This window comes from Cloeon dipterum, chromosome 1 (assembly GCF_949628265.1).
Source record: "Cloeon dipterum chromosome 1, ieCloDipt1.1, whole genome shotgun sequence".
Lineage (NCBI taxonomy): Eukaryota > Metazoa > Arthropoda > Insecta > Ephemeroptera > Baetidae > Cloeon > Cloeon dipterum.
Window position 1 is genome coordinate 20,424,696 of NC_088786.1, and position 25,673 is coordinate 20,450,368.

The following is a 25,673-nucleotide window of genomic DNA, read 5'->3' on the forward strand; positions in this document are numbered from 1 at the left end:
TTTTCTTCGCAACCCAATTAACTTTTTACTTTAGTTTTGAAAGTCGCAAGAGGTTTTTGTGTAAACTATTGCTTTATTCACTTTTGTTCTACACACGACGTTTGTAGAATTAAGGTAACAAATCTCCGACAATACCTTAGTAGAATAAAAGGTTTAATTGAAATGGCATTTCTCAGGCAGTAATTAAATCGCATGTAGATTTATGTACACAATAGCATTCACGAATGGATAGAATATACGTACAATAAACTGCGCTCGATTATACTCTGTGTTGTGTGTATGTTTTGTGATTAGCATGCAAACACAAATGTAATATAATGTTTATATGACGTCCACTTCTCAACATCAATCAAATAAAAATTGATCATTATTTACATCGCACTGAATGTTACAGTTTCATTTCATTACTTGAAAAAGGACTCAGAAATGAGTTTTCCTGCACAAGGTACGCAGAATTTAATTAATAGGTGCGCGTTTCGGCAGCAGCAGCAGCAAATCCCGGCTTTAAGATCGTCCACCTCGAAAAGGCACTTTCTAACGGCTCGGCCTCCTGATCAGTTCGTCAGCTGGTTGTTACTATCACACAATCAAAATTCACTAGAACTCAATAGCTACCACTTTCGATTTCCCTAACGATTTATTTTAAAAGGTTCAAAGGAAAGGGGTTGCTTTATTAGAAAAAAACAGCATTATTATTTGTACCATACTTTGCGGAAAGAAAAAAAATAAAATATTTCTACTGATTTGTTACCCCTTAAACAAGTATTGTCCATCAAATGACTCGACAAAATATAGGAATGGGAAAATCAGATTAAGAAATGAAAATAATCCATTTTCTCTCCTGTCATAATTAAAAAACCATTAAAATCACTCCTCTTTAGTGAAATATTACCGGACATGTGCAAACTGAAAAATATAATTAGATAATAAGATCAACTAAAATTTCATAATATCAAAGAACCATTGGAATTTTCGAAATCAGCTTACAGCGCTGAACAAAGAATGTGGCCATATTGTGACGTCATCAGTGTTATGGCCACTATGTTTCTTTTTTGGTTCAAATTGCAAAATCTAAAAATCGCTATAAAAATTGACCACCCTGACAAGTGATGACGTCAAAAAATCTCTCTTTATCCAGTGTTTATGACAAACGTTGCGTCCAATACCAAAAATTCCAACTGCACTGATTTTAATAAATTTTAGCTTCAAATAAAAATTTAATTTTTCATCACACATCATGTCCTTCAAACTTAAGCTAATTTTGAGATAAATCAACTGATCAATCTCGTCAAGTTCAATTTAAAAATTTGCAATGAATAGGGATTCATTTCACATGATAGCCTAAATAAATCGATTAGCCAGCTTGCTGTCGAGACCTGAGGGGGCTTGCCGACCTGATATTCAACACACGAACCAGCACGAAAGGGCCAACGTGTTTCTTTCAAAAAGGTATCACAATTGATTGCAAGTCCGGTGCAGCGGCGGGAAACTACGTCGAGTTGAGGCGCCGGTACGACTCGATCAGCTCCGTGTTGTTAAGGAAGGCTTGCGTTATCTGGTGGCTGTCGTGCTGCTGCACGGCACTGATGATCGAGCCGATCTGCTGCACCACCTGTGACGTCTGCTGCTCGCCCCCCTGCTGCTGCTGCTGGCCCCCGCCCCCCGTCACTATCTGCTGCACATCGTGCTGTTGCTGTTGCTGCTGCTGCTGCTGGACAACTGAGGAGCTTTCTTGCTGCCCGCCGCCACCTCCGTCTTGGATCACCAGCAGCGTTTCTGTCTGGTCAGGCTCATTTTTCACCTGCTAACAAAAAGACAGTGATTTTTGTTGACGGTATTAAATCTGTGGTATAGATAAACACAAGGTTAGGGCTCAATGTTGCATTTTCTTACCACCTGCTTTTTAATGCTGGTTTTTTTACCACATTTGAGCCCAAGAGATATGAGATACATTTTTAAAATATTTTCCTAGCAAAAAATCTCAGTTTAGCGATTTTTAAATTCTTCTGTTATGGAGTTAATAATTTATAAAAATTAATGCTATTCCTGCCCCCAATTTCACCAGAATTTGCTGTCTATCCATAGCATAAGCCAAAATCCTGGACAAAAAAAAATGCCAAATGGCTCCACTTGTGGAAATTAATTCAGGATGGCTAGCTATTAGTGAAATTTTGCAATAAACAAATTTAATAACCCGCATCACAACAAAATCAAATTACCTCTGACTTTACCGGCGCTTTCCTATTGTGCCTGTGCTGGTGGGTGATTAGGTACTGCTTCTGGGCAAACTTCTTGCCGCAAGTCTCGCAGACGAAGGGCTGGTCCTTGGAGTGCGAGGCAATGTGGATTTGGTAGTAGTGCTTGACGACAAAGCTCTTGCCACACGTCTGGCAAACGAACGGGCCCGCGATTCCGTGGGTCTTGCGGTGCTTCAGCAGGTTGTCCTTGCGCGAGAACGACTTGCCACACATTTCGCACGAGTGCAGCTTCTCACCAGTGTGCGACGACAGGTGCCGCACCAGGTGCTCCTTGCGCGAGAACGACTTGCTGCACGTTGTGCACGCGAACGGCCGCTCGCCAGTGTGCAGCTTGCTGTGCTGGAACAGGTGCTCCTTCCGCCGGAAAATCTGAAATTGAAAATTGAAATTATAAATGCTGTGTTTTCTATAAAAATTCTTCTTGAACAGAGGAGTTTATTTCAAAATTGGCCAATTTCAAAATTGCGGAAAATTCTAGTTGTTTTTCAGGGGGAATTTGTACCCTTAACGGATTAATTCAAATTTCTATAATTTTAAGACAGTTAAATATTCCTTTTTGCAAAAATAATACTCGGATTACACGCGTTCTAAAGTTGCAGGTAGGTGTTCCTTCCGCTCTAGCATGCAATTTGTCCACTCAAATATGTAGTCTTTTAAGAAATTTAAATTTTTCAATCTAGCTTCATTTCCGACTTCGAGTTTTGAAGCCAAACTTAAGCATGACGTCTTAAGGGAATTTTTATAATATTTTTGAGAATTGGGAATATCAACCCAATTAAATTAGTCTTGTTGAGAGGAGGATCTATACCAAAAATCATAGATTGAATAAAAATTGGATTTTAAACTGATTTGTTTTCTAAAAAAACATATTTGTTAATTTCGTAACTCAAAAATAGTGCTAGATTGAAAACTTAGGACTATGAAAACGTGAAAAGCAAACACATTTTAGTTGGAAAAATGCATGCTAAACAGGAACGAAGCCAAGATTCCCTTTAAAGTAATTAAATTTAAAAATCCTCCAACTCGCGGTTCCCTGTGCCTGTCGCTAATGGAGGAAATTTACCTTTCCGCAAGTTTGGCATGGGAATGGTCCGCCCGGTTGCAATTCGTTGTTGCTTTTGCTGTTTCCAGCCCTTGCCTTTTTGCTCGGCGAGGTGGTGGACGCGGTCGTCGAGTTAGCCGCGGGAGCGGCTGCGATTGTGATGGTGTTCATGCATGCGTGGTTCACCAGCTCCTCCTGGCTGTCAAAGGTCTTGCAGCAGCGGCCGCAGATCTGCACCACCTCGCGCAATACCTTTGACTCGTCTTCTTCGCTCAGGCCCGTGCCCGTGATCACGCTTGTGCCGTCCGCCAGAACGGGAATCACCGTTTTCATCTTCAGGAACTCGCCGATTTGTGCGATGGAAGACCTTAACCATCAAAAGGGAATTTAGATTAAGCTCTGAAATGATCTTTTTAGAAGAGATTTAAAAATACAGTTTTTGCTCAATTCTGCGGTTATTTGGTTTTAAGACACGGTTTAATGAGACAAATCAATTGGTGGGTCCTTTTTGACGTTCCGGAAAAAAATTCCCCATAAGGTTTAGTTCCGAGCTATGGAAGATTTTAATGATGAACCGTGAAGAATAAAACTATGATGAATCAGAAAGCTAATGAAATTTTCTATATTTTACATTTTAGCAAAAATTCATCCATATCATCTCAACAAAAAAATATGCTTGTTGAAAATGTCAAAATTAAGAAAATTTAATTGTTCTCAAAGTACAAGATGGATGTACATGACCTGGTAGTCAGCTCAGATAATTTCAAAACATTATCCAAAACTGTTAATGAGCCATAAGCCAATATCCCAGCAAAAGTCTAAAATCTACAAACTTTTCCAGGACATAAAAAAGACCCACCGATCAAGTCGTCTTGTTAAGTGTAGTCTGCCTATAAAATATCGTCACAATTGAATTAAATCTGGTTTCACAATTCGACTTTGAATCATCTCCTGTGTTAAATCCCCTGAGGAATTTAAGCCTTCAGAGCCCCATAAATCATAAGCAAATAATTTCCTCATAACTCATGGGAAATAAATAAAATTGAAGTTTACATACCTAGAAAGGGCATTTTGTTCCTCCGTGGTGGAGGTAGTGACGCTCCTGAGGAACCCATCCTTGTCTTTGATGAAACCAAACTCCATCAGCATGTCCTGGCTGGCGGAGAAAGTGATCGGCGTCTGCTGGATTGCGATTTGAATGTTTGGGTCAAGGCCCATCACCTCTGCCGACCGCTTCACACCACGATCGTCGATTTCCTGCACAACAGCCTGCACCACGGGCTGCAAATTTATTCATTTAAGACCAATCAAGGAAAATCCATCACTTCAAATTTCCATGACCCTAAAAAATATCCCGACAGACACATACCTGGATAGACTGTTCCTGCGGCTGTTCCTTGATGGTGTCCCTGGCGTCATTGGTGGCCTCGGCGACCACCCTGTTGTACTGGAGGGCGGCGGCCGAGGTGCGGATAACGGGCGCTTCCTCGATGATTGTTGCGATCCCGGCAGCCTGCACCAGCGAGTTGAGCCCGTCGTTCAGCGACTTTCCGTTCTGAACCACCTCCTGGATCACCGCTTGCTGCTGTTGGACTTGTTGCTGCTGTTGTTGTACTACTACATGTTGCTGCTTATCTTCTTTGGTGCTGTACTTGGCCACGGTTTCATCTTTCACATAGACCTAAAAATCAGAAAATTAACAAAGGAAGCAAGCATACCTTCCGAAATTAAGTATATTTTTGCATCAGGCATGTTAACTTTTATGAAAGTATAGGTAAATGACCGATGAAACGTTTATGTCTAGCACTATTGGTGAGTTACGGAGGCAAACATTAGTATCAGTTGTTCAGCATTCCAAATATGAATGGTTCTAGTGTAGTTATTTATTTTAAAAACGTTTCATTGGCATTATGTACAACTTAGTGGTTTTTCAGAGAGTGTTAAATGAACCACCAATCGTGTCGTCATTATCAGGGGGAATGTAAAAACTAAAAATCCGCGCGATTGAACAAAAATTGGTATTGAAATTAAATCTTAAGATTAACAAAAAAATTGTCTGGTCAGTTCACCTTCAGTTCATTCTATTTAAAAAAAATAATTCAAGCAAAATGTATAAAGGTAAATAATGTTACGGAATTCTACTGAAAATCCATTTAAAAAAATTAATAAATGTAAAGGGTCGGCTTGCTCACCTTTCCGTCCTTTGCAAGGTCTTCAGAGTACTTCATGGAGGTAAAGTAACTGTCAAGCATGGCCTCAGCGTTGATGCACGACTCTCTGAACTCGTAGAAGGACTCGATTTTTTCCACGCATGAGCCGCAGATAATTTTTGGCAGGGAATCTTCATCGTGAATCTAAAAATTCAATAAAAATAGCTTCAACTTCGTGTCATCACACAATGAAGATTTCATCGATTTGAAAGCTAGCTGTCTCTCAAGTTTTTTTTTGTTTTTAGGTATGATTACAAAAAATACAAGAATTCGGTATATTTAATTTTCTTTATTCAAGAGCATTATTTCTCTTTCGAGCAGTTTGAGATAAATTTGGAAGGGAATTGGACGCAATATTTTGCTAAATTACATGCTAAGAGGAAAGACTAACGATGAAAAAATAGATAGACTTTTTATTATCTTTAAATTTTCACCTACCGACCAACTTTATAATCCTTAACATCGTTAACAACATGTCAGATAAAAAAATGTCAAAGCCAAAGGTCAATGTCTTCTTCAAAAACATTTTTTTCAAAATTTAGATTTTTCAGGGGGATTCAAATTTGTTCAGACAGAGCCAAAATACAGCCCGTGAAATTCTGCAAAAGTGTACCAAGTTTAACAGTGGCAATCGCGATAGTTATGTGGCAATCTTAGATTTAAGCGATTTAATCATAAATTCGGCTGGAGGCCGCTGTGCCGTGTATTACCCTTTAATGTACATAGCATTGATGAAACAAGATTAACCGAGTCAAATTTCCTTAAGCATACTATTATAAACCAAATGAAACCATTTTCGATCAAGGGTCCGACCCTGACGCGACTCTGAATATCAAAATATGAAAAATTGTCTCAAATTATCGAGTTTTATGTCATTTCATAAAATCACAGTTCTGATTTTTATATAAATTAAAGGTGGTAATTTTTCACACGTTAAATTATTTATTTAATCTATTTATTTAATTTGTAACAGGAAGTCTTAAAAAAATTACATTAATAAATCATTTCAAAAAGCAAATATCACATTACAAATAATGTTAAATTAATTTCTGACAATTGGTGAAATTGATAAGTGCCAATTATCATAATTTTGTATCCACCGCAGCTCAAAGTGAAGTATGTAATCGACCTTTCGCTTAATTAACAATCAGACTTGAGGCACGCCGCGCGTTTCCATGGAAGTGGGGGGACTGTTTTCGTCTCGCCGCGGCAGAATTGTATGGCACGCAAATTAAATATAAAACAGAGAGGAATTGCACCGCCGCTGCGTATTGATTAATCACGACGCTGGCTCGCAGCAGCAGCAGCAGCAGCCAATCCAGCCGCAACCTGATTAACCGTTTTAATAGGCGCAATTTTTCCGAATCTAAACCTGCAATTTTCGGAATATAATTGTAGTCAATTTGAACGGCGTATGAAATATGAGCGAAAGGAGCCAAAAGAACGCACTCGTCGCGCAAAAATTAGCAAAGACGCGAGTCAAGGTCACGCAGGCGGCCACCCGACGGCCGTGGCCGCCGTTCCCCTCACGGCGTGAGAACGAGACTTGTCCCAGGTCATGGGGCGACAGACGCACCTTGCTCGAGATTCGGGCTCAGAAACCCCTCGCGAATTTGCAACATTTCGAGTTCGGCTCGACGACACGGGCCGACATTTTAGGCTCGGGCCGACGGCGGCGGCGGATTTGCGAGGGGCTGGCGGCCGCCGCCCCCGACGGCGGCGGCGGCGGAGTCGGCTCTTTGATTACAAACATAATTAAAGGGTGGGAGACTAGCGGATGACCGCCACGCTGCCGCGCGAAGGGAGAAAATTGCATGACGAACCTGAAGGGGAAGGCAAATCTGGATCTTGGTGGGAAGTTGTCTGCGCCGACCCTCCTCGCGAAAGATGTGCACCTTCACACCCTCGCTGGAAGTGCACAGCCGGCAGAGCTCGTAGTAGTTGACCCGGCGGTAGCCAGACATTGCGCCCCCGGCCCAGCACCCACTCGCCCCTGTGATGATAATTAAGTGTCGGTCCCCAACAATGATGGGTTCTCCCTGGTCTCGGCCCGATGGCTGCCCGTCTGCTGCGCTGCCCGGCCATTGCGCACGCGCCAGCTCGCCCTAGGGCTGGGTTGGTCCGCTCGCCGCGCCGCCGGACGTGACGTCACGTCGCCGCACCAACGCGCGGGCCGCAGCCGCAGCTCTACTTGCAACAGCCGCAACCAGCAACATACCAACGCCGCCGCCACCCCTGAGTCGCCCCTGCGTGTGCCCGTGTGCCGTTTGTGGCGCACAAATCCATTTTATTACAACAGTATACACGAAAATCATTTTAAACGGAAAAATCAATATGAGTGCTTTCACTTTTTAATCTATATGATTTGATTAAAATTGAACGATTTTTTTACAATGAAGCTTCATGATTTATTTAAATATTTATTTTTTACAGTGCTAAATTTAGGCTTTTTTTCAGATTTTACAAGTTTGCGCAGGAGGTTGTGGAAGGCTGTTTAGTTCGTTTAAGGTTCTACTTTCCTCAAGTCTTAAATCCGATTAATTAGAATTTTCTTTATATGGATGCTAAAACAAATTAGAGATAAATTCTCTGGTTGGATCAGGAGTAACTTGCTCCAATTTTTTTATTCTATAGTTCTTCTTTTACAATTTTAAATTTCCTGACCGTACAAGCAAATAATGGTAAATTTCCGCTTTTATAGGAATCTTTCAAATTTTAAAATCTTTTTCAATGATTATTTATCATACTTTTTATATTTGTAATTAATAATACAACATTTTCTACCTTATATAAACATTTTTAACCTTTGCGGTATAAAAACACCGAAAATGGCCTTATATTTTGTAAAATATAAAATAAGTGAAGCAAATTGTGCGAAACCTTTTCAAGAGACAAGACCAATCCTTATTTAGCCTTAAACATAGTTATTATAATTTTGATTTTATGTCTGTTTAAGTGAGTTATAAGTTTTTTAATGAAACACTAAAACGTATCGTCATATTTCCTCAAAGCATTCATAACTACGAGGGCAGAAACGCACGGGAAGTAAAAAATTTTTAATTTAATTAAATTTCAAGTGAAATTTTAAAGAATAATTATTATCAATGTAATTTTAACCGAAAAATGAAAGATTTCTCAAATTATTGTTAGTTGAAAAACAAGCATTTGTTTCGTTTTTCTCTCTATACATTATCGCTTATCATGATATTAGGTTTGATTGCTTTCAATTACCTTAAATCTTTCATTTAAGATATATTAAAATTCCCTTTCATTGAAAAGTTTCTTTGTTGAATTGCTTACTGGGTATGGAATGACAAACAAAATTTCGATTCGAATGTTAACACACAACAGGAATGTTTATTATTTCTTTATACTCACTACAGTTGCCACTACATAATTACAATGTAAATCAAATCCAAAAAATACGTTTGCAATAAATAAAAATATCAACAACGATTGGAATTAAGACAATCTATTTTAAAGGGAGTATTTTAAAATTGCCACAAATAATCACAAATTTCCAGGAATAAACTGGAATGATAAATTGAAATAAAATAACACGATTAGAATGTATGTTGGCGAAAATCAGCCGACTAGACAAACTTTTGTCAAGTGTACAATATCAATGTTGAGAGATCAGCGGTCATTAATATAATTTGAATGCATCACGTTTGCCTAGGAGATTTTTCCGTTTTTGGTACCTCTAACAGGGGGCAAATAACAGCAATCACTTTCTAAATATCAGCAGTCAAACTCGATCAGTGCTCATTCTGAAATTTACAACGTCAAATCTCGTTCTGAATGGAATGCGCGGTGAGATCGTACGCATCAGAGTGTATTTCCAAAGTAGATATTGATATTCAATGCTGCAATCGTAACTTGATAAAATCTTTATGATAGAAATGTCTTTAGAAACATCTTTAAGTATCCAAAATAGTATGCCAGCGAATTGAATTAACTAAATAGTTAAAAATACTGGAGCAGAAAATGAAAAGTTTTGTCGAGGGAAACACACTCTGCAACAAAGATAATTAAGGATAGCAGCTGTAGTCTGGGCTGGCGCTTCTACTGCGACTCCTGGACCAGCTCTTGCCCGAATAGCTGGACGAGCGCGAGTCGTCGTTATCACTGGAGCTGTAGCCGTTGTCGCTGTACCTGCGGCTCTCGGAGGACGACGACATCGGTGACGAACGATGATACGGAATCGGCCTCTTGCGAGCACTGAAACCAGAGGCGCGGTCAAAAACCAAAACTCCCTTGGACAATTTCATTTAAAAATGCATGCTAAAAATTAAAGCAGACTTACCAGGCTGAGGTCTACGTGCACATTAAATAATAACAATACGGCATTGGTCTACAGAAACAAAAAATGAATTAAAACATAGCAAATCAAAATTACACGTCTAAAGTAAAATATATTGAAACTTTTGGCCATCTAAATGGAAAAGCTGGAGAAATATTTTCTTTCACATTTAAAAATAGATTAATTTTTGTGGATTTGGAGAAAGGTATTATTTTTTATTTAATATTTTGGTATTTGTTTTTTTAATCTCCAACTTCCCCAATTCTTATAGCCAATTTAAATACGGCCAACTAGGGTTTTTTTGTTCCAGCTCAACTCAGTACCTGGTGATGCGGCGACGTTCCAAAAAACTCGGCGAGCCTCTGCGTCGAGGAATCGACGGAGATCGGCTGCGGGAGCGGTGCGAGCTGGATGACGATCGTGACGATGGCGAACCAGACGTGTACCGCCTCTTACTATATCGCGAATCATACTTGCCAGATTCGTCTGAACTGCATGTGCTACATACACTGCCAGCCCTGAAAATAACAGCTGGTTAGCCTTGCCTTCCAAGGTTCGCATTTATTTTAGTAAAGCCCATTAAATTGCAAGACGTACTTTCGGTCCTAGAGTTTTATTTGAAATAATTAATAAAGAAATTATCAGCTATGTTAAGACACATGAAAAATTGAAAAACGGCTGCTGAAAATCCCACAATTTCCTAAAAAATAAAACAAAACTGCATTGCACAGTTACGTTTTTTGCAGAGATCAATAATTTCAAAATCACTATGGGTTCTTTGCGGAAAAATAAGTTTTACCCATAATTATGGGGAAACGTTTGTATGCCATTATTTGCCTTGGCCGCCGAGGCCGTCGATACGGGGGCGCGTCTCGTCCCTATAATTAATTATTCGTTCGGCTCTAGCCCTCGCACATTACTGTCTGTAGAAAAAATAAAAATTCATTTGGCATAAACTAATTTCAAAGAGTGGCGATAGCAGGCTTTTTACAAAATCATCGGAATTTCAGTACAAAGTTGTCCAACAGGCGCAAAAACATTAGATTTGTAAAATAAAACAACTTAGTTTGCATTACATAGTAAAATTTTAGAAATGTGAACGGTTAAGCCACAATTTTCCTTGCCGTGAAAATATAGGATTATGAGTCTCACTCAATTTTTGCGCTTTCTCCGTTTACTGCCATGTCAAATGCAAGATCCACATTCTCAATGCAAAAGAAAGATCCGGCCCAGAGGACCATGGGGGCGGATTACGGCACCGTTTTTTAGCTCGACCTTGAACACTTATGCCAAGCGTTGCCATTTTCTGTCAAGGTTGTGTTGTCGTAGTCCGCCCCCATGCCTCCAACATACTTGGAATAACTGAGAGTTTTTCGACCAGCTGGATATTTGTCGGAATGGAATTACTAGTGCGTTTGTGCCCTTTGAATAACTACAATAGCCTCCTAGCGGCGGGGCACAATAAAGGTGATCGTTAGAGGGATAAATAACATTTGTAAATTGTCCCTTTAGCATTATCCCTTAGCATATTGTAAAGTATTGCCTTCAGGTATTTTTTTTCAAACGAAACAATTCATTCTCTGCCTTTGTCGTGAATTCGTCACACGTATTCCTGAGCTGTTTACCTGAGGTGCGCGGGGGGTATTTCTTTTCATGTAATGGCCTTGGGAGGTGTCAGGGTAGATTTACCCTGACAGAAAACTATTAATCAATATTTCTGTAGCCATAACTGAATGTATCGACTTAGTGGCGTCCAGGGTGCTAGAGAGAGCTGGTAGTCGAAGACTGACCAGCGACGCAAGCAGACGAGCCTTCTCTCTCCTCTCGCAGCCCTGAGCAGCCGAAACATTGTAAGTTAAAATCGTACTTTATTTCCTTGCCTCACATTCCTTGCCAAAAATGAATCATACTAAAGAGACAATATATTTTACGAGTCCTAGAGCTGAACGAATAATTACGCGCGAGACGCACCCCTGTATCGAGGGCCCCAGCGGCTGAGGCCCCTCTAAATCGCTTTTTAGCGCGGAGCCGCGTTCCATGGACATGCAATCTTTTTGAAAATAAGGTGAAAATCCTCTAATTTCTTCCCTAAAGAACAAGAGCACCGACCTTGAAGACCGCGAGGAGGAGGACGCCGAAGAGCTCCACTGCTCAGCCTCTTTCCTCACTTCAGGTTGTTGTGTCTCTTCCACCGCTGCTTTGACCACGTCTAACGTTTTCTCGTCCTCGTCAGGTACCAGGATCGGGGCAGGCTTGGCAGCTTCGATGGTAGGCTCAATCTCGCTGGGTTTCGGGACAAAGGAAAGTGTTTTCACTTCGATGGGCAGCTTTTTGAACGGTGACAAAAAAGGCCTGGCCAGTTTCTCCAGGGGCCGAAGCGGGTTGTTCTTGGGCTCGATGCGGAAGGGTGCGATCTCAGGCACCTTTCCCTTCCTGACAGTCTCCACTCTTTTGCCCCTGTCGACGGCTTCTTCCGCGGGCAGCGGGATCTCCGTCTTCTCGGGCAGGTCGTCAATATTGTCGTTTTCAGAGGAATAATTTAGTTTGATCACGTTCAGTGGCACAACATGACTATCGCTAATGGTGACCAGCTGAACCTCATTCTTTTCGGCTTCCTCGCCCTTCGAGACCAGCTTCGGACTGCAAGAATTCTGCTCGCCGCCGCTGCTGCTGCTCTTGCGCGAACTGTCGCTCCTGCGGCGCTCTGAGCGGCTGCCCTTGCGACGCGACTTTTCCTTGCTCCGCTTTCTCTTTCTCTCCTTGCTACGTTTCTTTTTCTTCTGCCGGCCCTCACCGTTGCTCTTCTCGTCCGTCCTCACCGACGGACTCTCCTTAGACTTTCCATCATCTCGAGATCTGAGCAATAAAATTAATGGAAAGATTAAAGCTAATAGAGCATTTAATAGGAAACTTGACTGATATATTTAATAAAAAAATTTCTTAAATTTAAAAATACATAATTTGGCAAAGTTTGACCTAAAAAGTCGGAAAATTTACAAAAAGGTTGTGGTTTTTATAAAATTACCATCCTTTACTAGCAATTGTTTTTAGACTTAGGAAAACGCCCTACTTAAAAAATGGCCAAATTAAAAAAGTTATCCCTGAAAAAAATCCTGGTAATACTTAACCCTGTCTATTTAGTTTTAGAATTCTGTGCTCTATACACTGAGAAAACTTATTGAGCAAAATTACCAAAAAAACCGCTCCAGAATATTCCTTACGCTATGTTTTAATTTTGTAGACGGTTTTATTTTCAAAATAAGGCCAACGATGAGAAATGGTGTTCTCAGATATACATTTTTTTCCAGAGCTTTTAAGCTCAACATTTTTTACTGTTGAAATATACAAACTTATCTCAATAGGAAATTCTTTTTAAAATATTTTTGACCTTAAAAATTAAATCATCTTTTTTCAGTGTCTAGAAATGGAACAAAAAATCTGTTAATTTTTTTCTTGGAAAAAAGGTCCAGGAAAAATCCGGACAAAAATAATTGGGAATTTGAATCGAGCTGAAATAAAGGAAGGCTCACCTGCGACGTTTCCTACTGGAACGTTTTTTGCTCTTCTTTCTCCAACTATCAGAGTCCGAGCCCTTTTTCTGTCGACATTGGAAAAACCAAACATATCAGACTCTCATTTTGACTTTCCATGCAACAGCTACAAAACTTTTGAAAAAGCTAATCACTTTCTATGGTATTTCAGACTGATTAATGTTTCAAAATCATTATTTTAAACTATAAGCACATTTCTGAACACACACTTTCAGGAAATCATATGTATTTTATAATTCTAAGAGTGTGACAATAAAATATGACGGTGGACTGCGCATATGAAATGCGAACGACGGACAAATTGCCGTTTGCTCGGCAATGCGTTATTATTTCCACTCAAAAACAGTGTACAAAGTAAATGGAAACATATGAACCAAACCATCTTTCATACTTACTTCACTTTACGAGATATCCTATGAAACATGGTGCATGGTAGTTATAAACAAGAATAAATAATTCGCCTCAGAATATTTTGCAACATTTCACAACAGCATTTTTAGAAAACAATTTGGTCGGAACGAACGCAAGAGTATTGGACACACAGGAAATCATGACGTCATACTAGAGAGGACTCTGCTACTTACTCAAGACTTTTAAATTTTATTCCTTCAGAGGGCAAGGCAACACAAGAGTTTAAGGAACGTTCGACGCCCGCCCAAGGAAACCTACCTGTTTCAAATCCTTCTTCGAGCTGGATCGCTTGCTGCCGTGCTTTTCCTTGTCCCTTTTTGCCTTCTTGTGAGACTTTTCCCGGGTGTCGGAGGAACTAAAGCCAGGGTCCAGATAAGCGACAATGCGAGTGAAAACGAACGCGCGCACTATTACCTTCTTTTCTTGCTCTTTTTCGAGTACTTTCTCCTCCGCTCCGACGAGACAGAGCTACAGGGCAATAAAGAAAATTCAATCGGTTCATTAAATCACTAGGAAGGGTGCATACCTATCCCGAGACTTCCTTTTCCGTTTCTTCGATTTTATGGGAAGGACCAAGGCATTTGGATCCACTGCGTCAACAAAGGTGCTTGGACTCGTTTTGTTTGAAGAGTTTGAGCTGCCGATCGCCTCAGACGTCCCCATGGTTTCCACGAAAACTTCCCGCTTCTGTACCTCGGCCTGTGTTTCTGAAACACTGTCGCAAAATTAAATGATGAAAAAGGGGCTCAGAAAATATATAATTATTTATTTACTTTCAATTTATATTCGGTTTCAAATACACAATATTTTCAACATCTCCTGTTGGCATGGGTATAATTGAAATTTCCTGGAGAGATAATATTAACCAAGTAACCTTTAAATATTTGGGTCAAAATCCAAAAATTGCCTATTTAACAGGGGCTCAAAGTTTGCGATTTTGTTAAATTTCAGAGAAAATCATCTGGACTGAGGCAGATCACAAAATTTGGCGTTCAAGTCCAAATGAAAGCCAAACAAGTTGCTCTCGGTGACCAACTTCTTAGTTCAAACCATGGATATAAAAACACATATAAAATCATTTTCTTAGTAAAGATGAAAGGAAGCGGTCTCTCTTTGTATGACATGTCCAGACGTGCATCCCAAAGGAGACCATTTATTTTGTACGACCAAAAAAACGATTTGAACCGATTGTGTGTGCTTCGAAAAGAATAGAAAAGAATACGAAATTAAAAAGGAGATTTATGACCAAGTGAGACCCTTTTGACAAGACGATCTAAGCGGTATAGAGAGTAGGTTTTTCATTAATATGAGAACCAATGAGATAGCACGACCCAACAATTGGTTATTTTCCCCCAACCAAGTTCAAGAAGGTTTCGGACGTGCAAGAGAGTTGTTCTCTGTATCGGAGGAGACGGGACAGTCAACAAAAAAATACTGATTGTGAAACTATCTGTTGCGACAGAAGGTAATTTTGAAAAATTGAATCACTCTCCTCTGTTTGATTTAGTTATGTAAATTACATTTTTAAAGCCTCTCGTTAGTTACGATTGTGTTCTTTTTAAAACAAACAAATTTAAAAGATCTCTCGATCATAACAAAATATCTATACCAATTAATTATCAGATTGATTTACCTCCGAGCTAAGCTAAGTGGTGGAGCAATGTGACTCTGCGTGCTTCGAACGGAGGAGGAAAATGTGTTTTTGGTAGTATTAACGTAGAGGCCGAGAGGAGGCGCGTGACCGTGACAGCAGCACGAGCAGCACTTGGCCCGAAACTGGTTGATCGCTGGCCGAAAACTGGAGGCCGAGCCACCGTCCTGCTGCTCGGACAGAATGGCCTGAAAGGTGCCCTTCCAGAGCCGCTCGAACAGGGCCCGGTCGCCGTTGGTCCAGCAGTTGTTTGCCTGGCACAGCCTGCTGGCGCCGCCTCCTCGCCGCCGACGGTTGCGTTTCCGTTTTGGTTTGTCCATTTTTGGAAGACGTTGGATTCGTGGTGGACAAAAAGTTCACCCGCGTTTGGAAGACTAGTACATCACATATCGGTTGGAAAATTGGAAGACTTGGATTTGCTAGACACGGGTATGACGGTCAAGTGACCATTTCGGGGCGGAACACAGGCTGTGCCAGCCCGTCCGTCGGCATAACGTAGCACTGCAGAGTCACTCGAGGGAAACCATCTTGCGCGCTCGGAAAATCAATATCTGCCGGGTGCGGACGAGGGTGCGCGCGCGGTGCACACCACCGCCCCCTCCTGATAGAAGGGTGGACGGACGCGAATCAATGAATGAATCGCTGCATTTTAATTATGAAAAATGCTTCTAGGGGCAACACAAGGCCACAAAAGATTTATGAGAAGAATTCTCGTTAATATTTGAACGATTTTAAGTAAATATGTTTTTTATCTGATTGGTAAATAAAAATATCTTTATTTTCATGGAGATTAATGGAAAAATAATATTGTGTGCTAACGACAACAAAGATAGTTAAATGTAAACAAAACATTCGTAACTCACACTGTTGGCCTGTCAACGATCTGGCTCATTTGGCGTGAAATTTCTCCCTCCGTCAAGGTGTTGCGGAGCACTTGCACTCGGTCGTTTATCTCTTCTTGCGTCATTCTAAAACACGAAAGACGAAAGTCTTGGACACTATTAAAAGAGCAAAGATTGAAAAAGAAACTCCAGAGCGATTTCTATAGAGCGTCTTATAGAGAATAGGTGAGTAAAATTTTTCAGCGTAAAATATTTTTACAATATATTATGCTAGACAATTCACCAATAACTAACATTATTTTAACTGATTAAAAATCCATAGCCATGAGAACGTAAATAAGAATTTAAAACTTCAAACACAATTTTTGCTTAATTTTGACAAAAGCGGTTATATTTGTTTTGCAACGTTTGACGGCGACTAAAATTAAATAAAGAACTTGAGTATGTATTTATCACGGAAGATATGAAACCATAAAAAATTATTTTAAAATTGAATTATTAATTTTGTTTACCCTTGCTCCTCTAGCATGGCTTCTAATTCAATGCATTTGAGCTCGATTCTACGCTGCTGTTCATGATTGAGAGACCTCTGAGATGGCTTTGCTATGTTTACCATCTCAGCACAGCCGCAATCTGAAACACAACACCAGCCACGGCTTTGCATTAAGAATAATAAATAATTAATTGGGTTGTATTATTGTTAAAACTAAACTGATGCCAAAAATTTCCCCAAAAAATAGAAAATTTTAAATTACATGTCAAAGCGCAAAAGTCGATGCTGTCTTAAATTAAATTGGCGGAAAATCAAGAAAACATATGCGGAAGACGGTACGAATTTGGCTAAAAGAGCTTGTAATAATCTTTTGTGTCCTGCTCTCTCGTGAGGTCTAATCAATATTGGAGAGGGGAAGTCCGGAGGTGGAGTGCTCAAAAAAAGTCATGATCTGCACCCTAATAGAGCGAAGGGTGTTTCGATAAATAAAGACAATATTTAACCATCTGGAGTTGAAAGTGACAATCGCAACCACTAAATACATATTATTTGACTTAAAACCGGACCGGACGTCATAAAAGTTTACACGAAGGGAGGTCATACAAATGCCACCCTCTGAAACTTCAATTTAAATTGCATTTTTGCAAGTCGGTGAAACGGGACGCGAGGCAAAACTCACCAGGACAGGCCGAAGCGGCCAGCGATTTTAGCGTCGATTCGACAGCGGACGCATGATTAGGCTGATTCCTGCCGCAATTCGCTTAAAATTGGCGATCCTATTCGCCTGACTGCTGCCTGTCTCTCTTCTCGCTTCACACCCCTTAATCCGGGGGCGCAGGCGCTGCGCGTGTCATTTGAATGAACTTGACGACAGAGCCGCTTCGTGAGCGATTTTAGAACTGCACTTTAGATGTGGTGTGAGTTGGGTTCAAATAACCGGTTATTATGTGCGTGAAAAATAATTGGGTTTCCACAAGTATCCGGTGTAAATTGAAATTTTGCCAGTTAAACCCTTCAACTACCGGTTAAAGTATATAAAGTTTACCGATGTATTTGCTAAAAGTACTCGATAAATGATACCGGTAGTAGCAATAAAGTACATACCGTTCACCCCTACACAACCAGTGTACGATCTCATTCGGACAGACAGTGAATACACTGCCATTTTGTTTTTATTGGTCTCTTCCGAATTAATTGCTTCTGGCCGATCGACGAGGCCGTAGTCCAGCCGGGACGGATGAGAAATCGACAGCTGTGGATTTTGGCCCCCCAATAGCGTCCAGTCGGCACATATTTGATCAATGAGTAGAGATTTACTGGTGAGTAAAGCGGGCCGTCGTAGTCGCCGTCGGCGGTCTGTCTGGGACGGAATGGGCCGCGCAGACGACCGTTCGGACCGCGGCGAGGCGGTGCGGTTGCGAAAATCGGCTCGCGGTGCACCGCCGAGCCGACGGTGGTGAAAGTGCGTGGGAGTGGTCGGCGGCGAGAACGCGTAAAGGCCCACGTCACGTAAGCGCAAGGGGCGGGCGGGCGGACGGCCGAATTGCGAGATTCTGCACGGCCAGTACGACAGCGAATTTCGCATTCAGAGCAAGCAGGTCGGTCGCTGCATTTCGGTTCTCGACCTTGCAGCCATTTATTTTCACTTGCTTGCGCAAGGGTGTGCTTGCGGGTGCTTTCCTCGGCCCCCCGGGGGAGCGGACTCGTCCAGCCCGCCCTAGCTCGCGTGATTCACCCCTGGGCTGCCCAATTTTGGTGAGAGCTGGTCGTGGCCGTGGCCAACCTTTTCCTTATGAGAGTGCTTACATATTATAATCCACTGTTGCTGTTCCGTGTGTGGTCTACTTTCGCACATTGATTGGTGCCCTCGTTACTCGGCTCTGCTGAATTGTCAAACCTGATTTTGCATTTTGCACATTTTTCTCGGCCTTGTTGCAGATCCTGGGTGAGGCTGATCTCACATGCATGGAGTTCCAGTTGGACAGCGGAGAGTATTGCCAAGCGCAGCACAAATAAAGCAGTCCCGAGAGCTCACCGAAAACAAAAACTACACAAAATACCACCGTGCAGTGTGTCACTTCTGTCGGAGGAAGAACTCTAATCAGTGCCATAACGCGAATTGAATTATTCTCCGTGTGTTCCTGCTTTGACCAACTGTCACTAGTTCGTGGACGCGATTGTCTTCTCCTGTAGCAATTATTTTCATATAAATGGGGTGAATCTATTTTGGTACGCAAACAGCCAAATCGCCTATGCTTAGAAGGTAATCAATCGATTTGCGTCGTGTACAAAATTTCAACTGCGAAATATAGTGCCGACTGTTGCAGCCGTAGTCTTCGAAGAGGATTTTTGTAAAAAATCAACCGAGACCAAGAGAAGGACCGAATTGTGAGGGAAGCATATCAGCTGACTCGTTGCAGAAGGGAGACGGAGAACAAGTTTGGCCCGCCGACTGCTATGCAAAATCACAGCAACATGAGACACTCGGTCAAGCCCACTGTTTCTGAGATAGAATACAAAAACATGAGATTCCTGATCACCGATCGGCCCTCGGACCAAAACATTCAATCGTACATTAAGGTGAGCCTGAGCGAAACCCAGAAATTAATCGACCATGACTGACTTTTTTCTTATCTCATTTGCAGGAGCTGAAAAATCACAACGTCAAGGATGTCGTCCGCGTGTGCGAGCCGACCTACAAGGTCGACGAACTTAAGCAGGAGGGAATCAACGTGCTCGACCTCGAGTACGAGGACGGAACGCCGCCTCCCCAAGAGGTATGTTATTTTCTCTTTACCACAATACAGTCCCGAAAATCCTTGCTACCAATCAACAAAGTAATCCCTCAGGATTCAGATAAAGCCAATATTGACCTAGGCAGCACTATACATTTTTGATAAAGTGGGTGCAAAGTTAGCATGCTATTCAAATGGTGAGGACCGTCTCGCTACTTGAAATCTTATTTTATTTCGCAATAAAAGCAGTTGTTGGATACATCTTGACGAGAGGAATTAAAATCTGCCAAAATATGGTGTGGGATGAAATTGGCAAAAATAACTGTTCCAAGCTCCTCGTCTGATTTTAAAATATCCAATTGTCATGTATCAACCATTTTTAAACAATTTTCCTTTCGCTTTGCTTGCAGGTGGTGAGCGAGTGGTTCAAGTTGCTGAAGACTCGGTTCAGGGAGACGCCTGGCTCGTGCGTGGCCGTTCACTGCGTGGCAGGACTGGGCAGGGCGCCCGTACTGGTGGCGGTGGCGCTCATTGAGCTCGGCCTCGACTACGAAGACGCCGTCGAGCTAATCAGAAAGTGAGTTTTATTTTTAGTGTGTGTGTGTGTGTGTGTGTCTGTTTGCCTAGCATTGATGCGACCGCGCACGGATTTTGGTGTTTGCGCTCGGGATTTTGAGCAAATACACCCCATGTCCTCTTCATTTAATTTTGTCCTCTCTCTCTCTCTCTCTCTCTCTCTCTCTCTCTCTCTCTCTCTCTCTCTCTCTCGCTGTCTCTGTTGGCGCCTGTTTATTTTGTCAGCGCTCTTTTGAGATACCTCGGGCGCATTGTTTACTCTTTATGCGTGATAAGGGCACTCAGCTGCACTTGTTGCCTCACTTTTTAACGATTGCATCTGACTTGGAAATATTATTCATTGACGCACAACTCCACTCTGGAATTTCACTCCCAACTAAGGACTAATCTTTCGAGATTTGTTATTGGTGACTCACTTATTGAGCTGGAATTGTTTTTTGATGATCAGTAGAGCTGTGGAATTTAGACAAGTGAATTTTATATTCCTTGGCTTCGAATCGTTGCGGAACTATTAAATGAGCAGTTTTAAACCGTCTTAAACTGCCTACATTTTAACCTCCATGTAACGTACATTATTTTTATTTTTGGTAAATATTTTATCGCAAAAGTTATTTTTGATCAGCTTTTTAGGCTATACAGTTTTATCACACATGAAAGTAAGGTTTGTTGCTATTTTAGACCTGTTGAAAACAGGCTAAACTGACCTTGTTAGGTTTTATTTGGGTAAAATTCCTATTTCGAAAATGCTGCTACCTTTGTTAATCTATTATCAAGATCATTTGATGTAATATTATTTTTGTCTATAAAACTAAAAACAATGATTTTGTTGTGTTGACCAGGAAACGTCGAGGTGCCATCAACTCTAGACAGCTAGGCTATCTCGAAAAATACCGTCCTCGCTCCAGACTCCGACTAAAAAACGGTTTCATGAATTCCTGCTGCCTACAATAAGAAGTTCTTCTCCGCCTGGAAAAATTTCTGCCGACCGGACCGAGACGGGAGGAAGCGGACGATGCCTATTTGACAGTCGACCCTTCCACCCGCTATCAGATGTATATTCACACAATTGCGTAAAAAAGTTATCCCCCACGTAAACATGTATCGAAGAAGAAAGGAAGAAAAGTTTCAATTGGCTTGTTTTTCGTGAAATGTGCGACGTCGTTTCAAATCGCCAGTGCACCGAGTGACTCGTTGGATTTTCCAGCCGACCGTCAGCACAGCAAAGAAAATCTGGAAAGCAAAGGAAAGAAACAGCGCAGACGTCCGAGTTCCGACAGTGCTCAAGCAATTGTTTGTCATTGCTGCTCCTCTCAGTCTTACTTTTATTTTTATCGTCATACTCTATAATTTGCCGCGCCGCTTCATCATTTCCGACTGACGACTGTTGTAAACCACATTGCCGACGCAATTTTGTACTTTTCGAATCGTATCTGTAAACAAGTACCGCTACACTCAGACAGGTGCGCGCATGACCTTTTGTGATGGGTAAATTCGGCCGTTTTTGTTTCTCGGAGACGGATTCGCGAGGCTAGAGAGCAATATCGTGCCACGTACATTGTCGGCGTTGGCACACACGCTTTCTCCCAAGAAGTGCTGCTGGTAATATTCTAAAATCGTTCGTTCATTATGCTCGTATAGCTGTATAGTAGTGTGAAATGGCCCGCGCGCGCGGGCACAATTGTTTATAATTTTTAATTCTTAAAAAGGTCCTGCTCGGAGTACCTTGGTTACCCACTTTGATATTAAATTACTACCGTCGCAAGGCCGTTCGTTTTCTGAAACCTCAAGATCAGACTTGTTGTTCGAGAAGAGTGCTAGCACTGCAGTTTTTATCTCGTAGTATTTTGTTACAGTGCAAGAAGAAGGAAGGAAAGCAAGAAGGCGTGTTCACGCGCGAGTTGCAAAATGATGGAACTTTTCGTTTAAAAGTCCGGAAAGAATTGATCGTTTGTTTGCCTAGTCCGCCGCATAATTTCTACTTCAATTGCCAAAAATACGAAAGTAAGGCACGTCATCTGAGAAAAATTGTGTTTATTTTACATCCACGAATCTAATATGACACATAATACATATAAATGGGAACCAGGCTGGCAAATAAAATGTCTGTTTGACGAAACACGGTGAAATGTTTATTTTTTCTTTTGCTACCACAAGTAGTTGAATAATCTTTTTGACCATCGTGGTGATCGTGATGTAGAGGAGCCACAATCCACACAGATTACATGATCAGTCAAAACAACACGACTAAACGACTGCCAATGAGGATTGATTAGTAATTGATTGCCTCAGTTTATTGATTCCAAAAATAGAGCGATTTACTTTCAAATTAACATTTATAAATCTCACTGATTGTACTTTGATGGTCAGGTGTCGAGGATATTAAGTTTAAATAAAACATAGCCAGTTTATGATTTTCAAAACAAGTTAAGATTTGACTAATAAAATATTTACATAAATTTCAACAATTTTTCTAATATTATGGCTCTATAAATAATGAACCACCATAAATAATATTCACTCCACGAAAGCTTAAAACAATTGATTAATTATCATAACAAATAATAATTTCTTAAATTTCTACTTGCTATATTAAGATATTTCAGCGTCGACTGAGCTTTGTTCAAACAGCTATGTCGAGCAAGAAGCAAAATAGTCTATTTTTAGCTAATGCGCAGAAACAACGATGCCAACGACAAGCAGCAGCAGGTATAGTAAACACAATGTGAGTTTGCGATGAGGCGACGATGAAATCTACTTCTTTTTATTTATTGCGACTGGTGCCAATCGGTGCAATGGCGAAATGATAACAATTATTGTTCGGACGAACAAAAGAGATATTTATTTGACCTTGCGGCGCATTCTGAAGTATTTCACAAGGAAAGGAACGGCGGCCAGAGTGATGCTGATGCGCACGGGTGCGAACACTTTGTGAACGGCGTACGCGACGACGAAAGTGCCGGCGCTGGCGATCGACGGTGTCGAAATCTCTAAGCCAATCTTTTGTACCAATGCGGTCAGGTCGAAGCCACTGCGGAAATCAAATCAGATGCAGCCCACTTCATTGTGCAGATCGTATTTTACCTGGACACGGCAGTATAGCAGACCCCGAGCGACGCCAGGGACATAGTCACATGGAAGACGATCAGCGTGGCGCCGTATTCCTTCACTGCTTTCTTCAACCTGTCCTTCTTTGACAGTTCCGCAGTCTCCGCCTTTTCCTCTGCTGCTCAAAATTTGATTTTTTTCTTTGTGATTAATATTGCAGCATATTTCAAAAATTATTTCATTTTTCCAACACCAAATAAATGTAGGAGGCGGGCGGGCGGAGAGTAACAAAAATAAAAAGTGTAGAAAACGTCTTATCTATTTTTGATAAGTAGGGATAAGGGTAAATTCAGAAAATAAAATAAAAATACATGATGGATGATAGATCACACTTTTATATTTAATAATAACTTTCCAGCATAAAATATATTTGTATTTTATTTGTTGGCCTTATTATCAGTCAAATAATACAAATATTAAGGCGAGACTATAAGGTATTTTTACCTGAGGACAATATAAGCATGAAAATATAATTATGGTTGTAAATATATAACTCTGTTGCTCAAAAATCCTAAAAATATACCCTCTATAATCACCATTTGATTAGAAGAGACTAAATATATTTTATCACACCTACTTTTCGACTTGGGAACTTTGATTTAAATTTTTCAGGTTTTACCTTCCTTTTACACCTATCATAATTTGTTAAGCCTTGTTAAGTTTTTTAAAATAAGTTACGGTATATTTTGAATACAGAAAAACGAAGAAAAACTCCATGTTATTTTAAGTTAAATAAGTCAGGGTTTGCCAATGGTTTTTTGTGATGGTAAATAATTATGCTTCATTTTTGAGATATTTCAGGTCAAAGGTCAAAAACTGGTATTGGGTCGAGATCTCGGCTTCTACAGGTTAGAAATGCAAAAAGTGCACACCATTGAACTCGTTTTGATGGCTCCTCAAGAGCCAAAAAGCTTTCAGTGTGGTATGGTTATCCCTCCTCCACCTCATCTTCATCTTTAAGGAATTAAATAATTTTTCCAGCACAACTTGAATTATAGTTAGCCCTGAATGTTTCTTATAATTTTACACACCCTCCCTCATCAACCCCTAATTCAACCCTTCACAAATTACTGAGATGGTTCGTTTTATAATGTGTTTGACAAATATTTTCTTCAAAATTATAAAATAGTGGACTTTCCTATTTTTTATATTTCCAGAACAAAATTATTTTGTCAATTATCCGCCTCTTTGACAAACCCTTAAAAAATAGTAAATTCGTAAAAACCTGGGCCAATTAAGTTATAAAATGTTTACTAAATTACTTTCTACAAAAGTATAAAATAATAAGCGCTCCTAAGGGAAAAACATAATTTTAAAGGCGAAGCAAAAATCCTAAGTCCAACAATATTCCTATACTGCTAGTTGACAGCTGCCAGAATGGGTTAAGGGTGGTAAGCACATGACAATCGACTTGAATCGTAGTTATTTTGAAATTTTTCGCAAATGGCGAGTAATTAAAATCCAAGTCAATTGTCGTATCCTGTATCTACCATCTAAAGGAGAGTAGACACTCTCCTTATACCATCCTTAGAATGGGTAACAACAGAAATACGTAGAGGTGTTATTTACGGTTATTCGAGTGCAGCTGCTGGACCTCCTGCGCAATGTACTTGTTCTGCTGCCCCTCCTGCGCGCCAGGCATGTTGAGGTGCGACGGCGCCTTTCCTGGCGCCGAGAACGGATGCGGCACGTTGCTCTGCATCACTGAGTGCAGACTGACAGTCTTGTTGCAGTCGTAGGTTGAGTCGCTGGCCAGGCCCTGGCCGCCGAGCTGCATCGGCGGGTTGCTCTGGTAGGTCGGGTGCACGTCCTGCCCCTGATGCAGGTGGAACACAGCCTTGTGCGCAGCGTCGCTTTTCTCAATGTTGGTCGGCACCTCTAGCGGCTCCTGCTCGCTGTTGCTCTTCGACGAAAAGCCTGAAAGTACAAAGTCAGTTGATCACGCTTATCAGCACGTTGATAAAGCTTTGCTAAGAGTAAGCTGATTATCAAACTGCTTTGCTATGCAAATTTCACTTCACTTTCGCCCTCAATAAGCTCAACTCAGCGATGAATTTTATTTTGCAACTAACTACTCTTTAAGACCTCAACAGTAGATTGCAGGTAAGGTAACAATATTTTCAGAGTTTATGGTTCTAGGAATGTAATTGTTACATTAAAATTAAAATTTTAAAACCTAGTGTTGACTTATTTCGTAAATTATTTGTTTGATTTATTCTTAAATTTTCAAATTACCTCCCACAGTAATCATAATTAAAGACCTGTTCATATTCAGACAGATTATATAATTTATTACGTAATTATGACACTAATTTTCTAAAATATAATGAAACTGCAAGAATATTTTTAGCTCTCTAAGTAAGCAAAATAGGAAAAAATTGCTATCACACACAGTTAATAATAATCCCCTTACGTCATCAACTTGCAGCAATCCGTTCTCCTCTGATAGCGAAGGTTGAAAGTACATACATACTTCCTAGTTATAATAATAATTGT

At 40.7% G+C, this 25,673-nt stretch overlaps 3 protein-coding genes across 13 annotated transcripts; 1 reads left to right on the forward strand and 2 right to left on the reverse strand.

Annotated features, from left to right (window-relative positions):
• Positions 1-183: 183 nt before the first annotated feature.
• On the reverse strand, positions 184-7,605 carry LOC135936145 (zinc finger protein 1 homolog). Of its 6 annotated transcripts, none has more exons than XM_065478874.1 (7): positions 7,334-7,605; positions 5,493-5,654; positions 4,670-4,981; positions 4,358-4,581; positions 3,322-3,667; positions 2,232-2,627; positions 184-1,801 (listed from the first exon to the last, which is right to left on the reverse strand). In XM_065478874.1, exons 1-7 carry the CDS (start codon positions 7,472-7,474, stop codon positions 1,490-1,492), a joined length of 1,893 nt encoding a protein of 630 aa, XP_065334946.1. In that variant the 5' UTR covers positions 7,475-7,605; the 3' UTR covers positions 184-1,489. The 6 variants fall into 6 exon arrangements, with proteins under 6 accessions (XP_065334946.1, XP_065334939.1, XP_065334931.1 ...); XM_065478867.1 differs by having other exon boundaries at positions 184-1,804; XM_065478859.1 differs by having other exon boundaries at positions 2,220-2,627; positions 7,334-7,604.
• Positions 7,606-8,833: 1,228 nt separating this feature from the next.
• Positions 8,834-17,601, reverse strand: LOC135936183 (serine/arginine repetitive matrix protein 3-like). Of its 4 annotated transcripts, XM_065478921.1 has the most exons (10): positions 17,441-17,601; positions 16,781-16,901; positions 16,290-16,394; positions 14,302-14,490; positions 14,190-14,243; positions 14,034-14,130; positions 13,344-13,411; positions 11,923-12,669; positions 10,137-10,331; positions 8,834-9,731 (listed from the first exon to the last, which is right to left on the reverse strand). In XM_065478921.1, exons 2-10 carry the CDS (start codon positions 16,882-16,884, stop codon positions 9,542-9,544), a joined length of 1,749 nt encoding a protein of 582 aa, XP_065334993.1. In that variant the 5' UTR covers positions 16,885-16,901; positions 17,441-17,601; the 3' UTR covers positions 8,834-9,541. The 4 variants fall into 4 exon arrangements, with proteins under 4 accessions (XP_065334993.1, XP_065335011.1, XP_065334984.1 ...); XM_065478939.1 differs by lacking the exon at positions 16,781-16,901 and having other exon boundaries at positions 17,441-17,594; XM_065478931.1 differs by lacking the exons at positions 16,290-16,394; positions 16,781-16,901; positions 17,441-17,601 and adding exons at positions 9,817-9,864; positions 15,409-15,746 and having other exon boundaries at positions 9,590-9,731.
• On the forward strand, positions 15,788-22,188 carry PRL-1 (PRL-1 phosphatase). Of its 3 annotated transcripts, none has more exons than XM_065478963.1 (6): positions 15,788-15,855; positions 18,700-19,024; positions 19,074-19,341; positions 19,407-19,538; positions 19,907-20,073; positions 20,912-22,188. In XM_065478963.1, exons 3-6 carry the CDS (start codon positions 19,219-19,221, stop codon positions 21,021-21,023), a joined length of 534 nt encoding a protein of 177 aa, XP_065335035.1. In that variant the 5' UTR covers positions 15,788-15,855; positions 18,700-19,024; positions 19,074-19,218; the 3' UTR covers positions 21,024-22,188. The 3 variants fall into 3 exon arrangements, with proteins under 3 accessions (XP_065335035.1, XP_065335022.1, XP_065335029.1); XM_065478950.1 differs by lacking the exon at positions 15,788-15,855 and adding an exon at positions 17,879-18,080; XM_065478957.1 differs by lacking the exon at positions 15,788-15,855 and adding an exon at positions 18,314-18,516.
• The last annotated feature ends 3,485 nt before the right edge of the window (positions 22,189-25,673 follow it).

Excerpts from the sequence above, each read along its gene's own strand:
- LOC135936145 (XM_065478900.1), bottom strand. The coding sequence starts at position 7,474 with ATGTCTGGCTACCGCCGGGTCAACTACTACGAGCTCTGCCGGCTGTGC. Across the intron at positions 4,582-4,669 it reads CGCAGGAACAGTCTATCCAG|CCCGTGGTGCAGGCTGTTGT; the intron begins GTATGTGTCTGT and ends ATAAATTTGCAG. Across the intron at positions 2,628-3,321 it reads CATGCCAAACTTGCGGAAAG|ATTTTCCGGCGGAAGGAGCA; the intron begins GTAAATTTCCTC and ends TTTCAATTTCAG.
- LOC135936183 (XM_065478912.1), bottom strand. The coding sequence starts at position 15,746 with ATGGACAAACCAAAACGGAAACGCAACCGTCGGCGGCGAGGAGGCGGC. Across the intron at positions 14,131-14,189 it reads AAAAAGAGCAAGAAAAGAAG|TTCCTCCGACACCCGGGAAA; the intron begins GTAATAGTGCGC and ends CCCTGGCTTTAG. Across the intron at positions 12,670-13,343 it reads TCCAGTAGGAAACGTCGCAG|ATCTCGAGATGATGGAAAGT; the intron begins GTGAGCCTTCCT and ends TTTATTGCTCAG.
- PRL-1 (XM_065478963.1), top strand. The coding sequence starts at position 19,219 with ATGCAAAATCACAGCAACATGAGACACTCGGTCAAGCCCACTGTTTCT. Across the intron at positions 19,539-19,906 it reads GAACGCCGCCTCCCCAAGAG|GTGGTGAGCGAGTGGTTCAA; the intron begins GTATGTTATTTT and ends CTTTGCTTGCAG. Across the intron at positions 20,074-20,911 it reads GCCGTCGAGCTAATCAGAAA|GAAACGTCGAGGTGCCATCA; the intron begins GTGAGTTTTATT and ends TGTGTTGACCAG.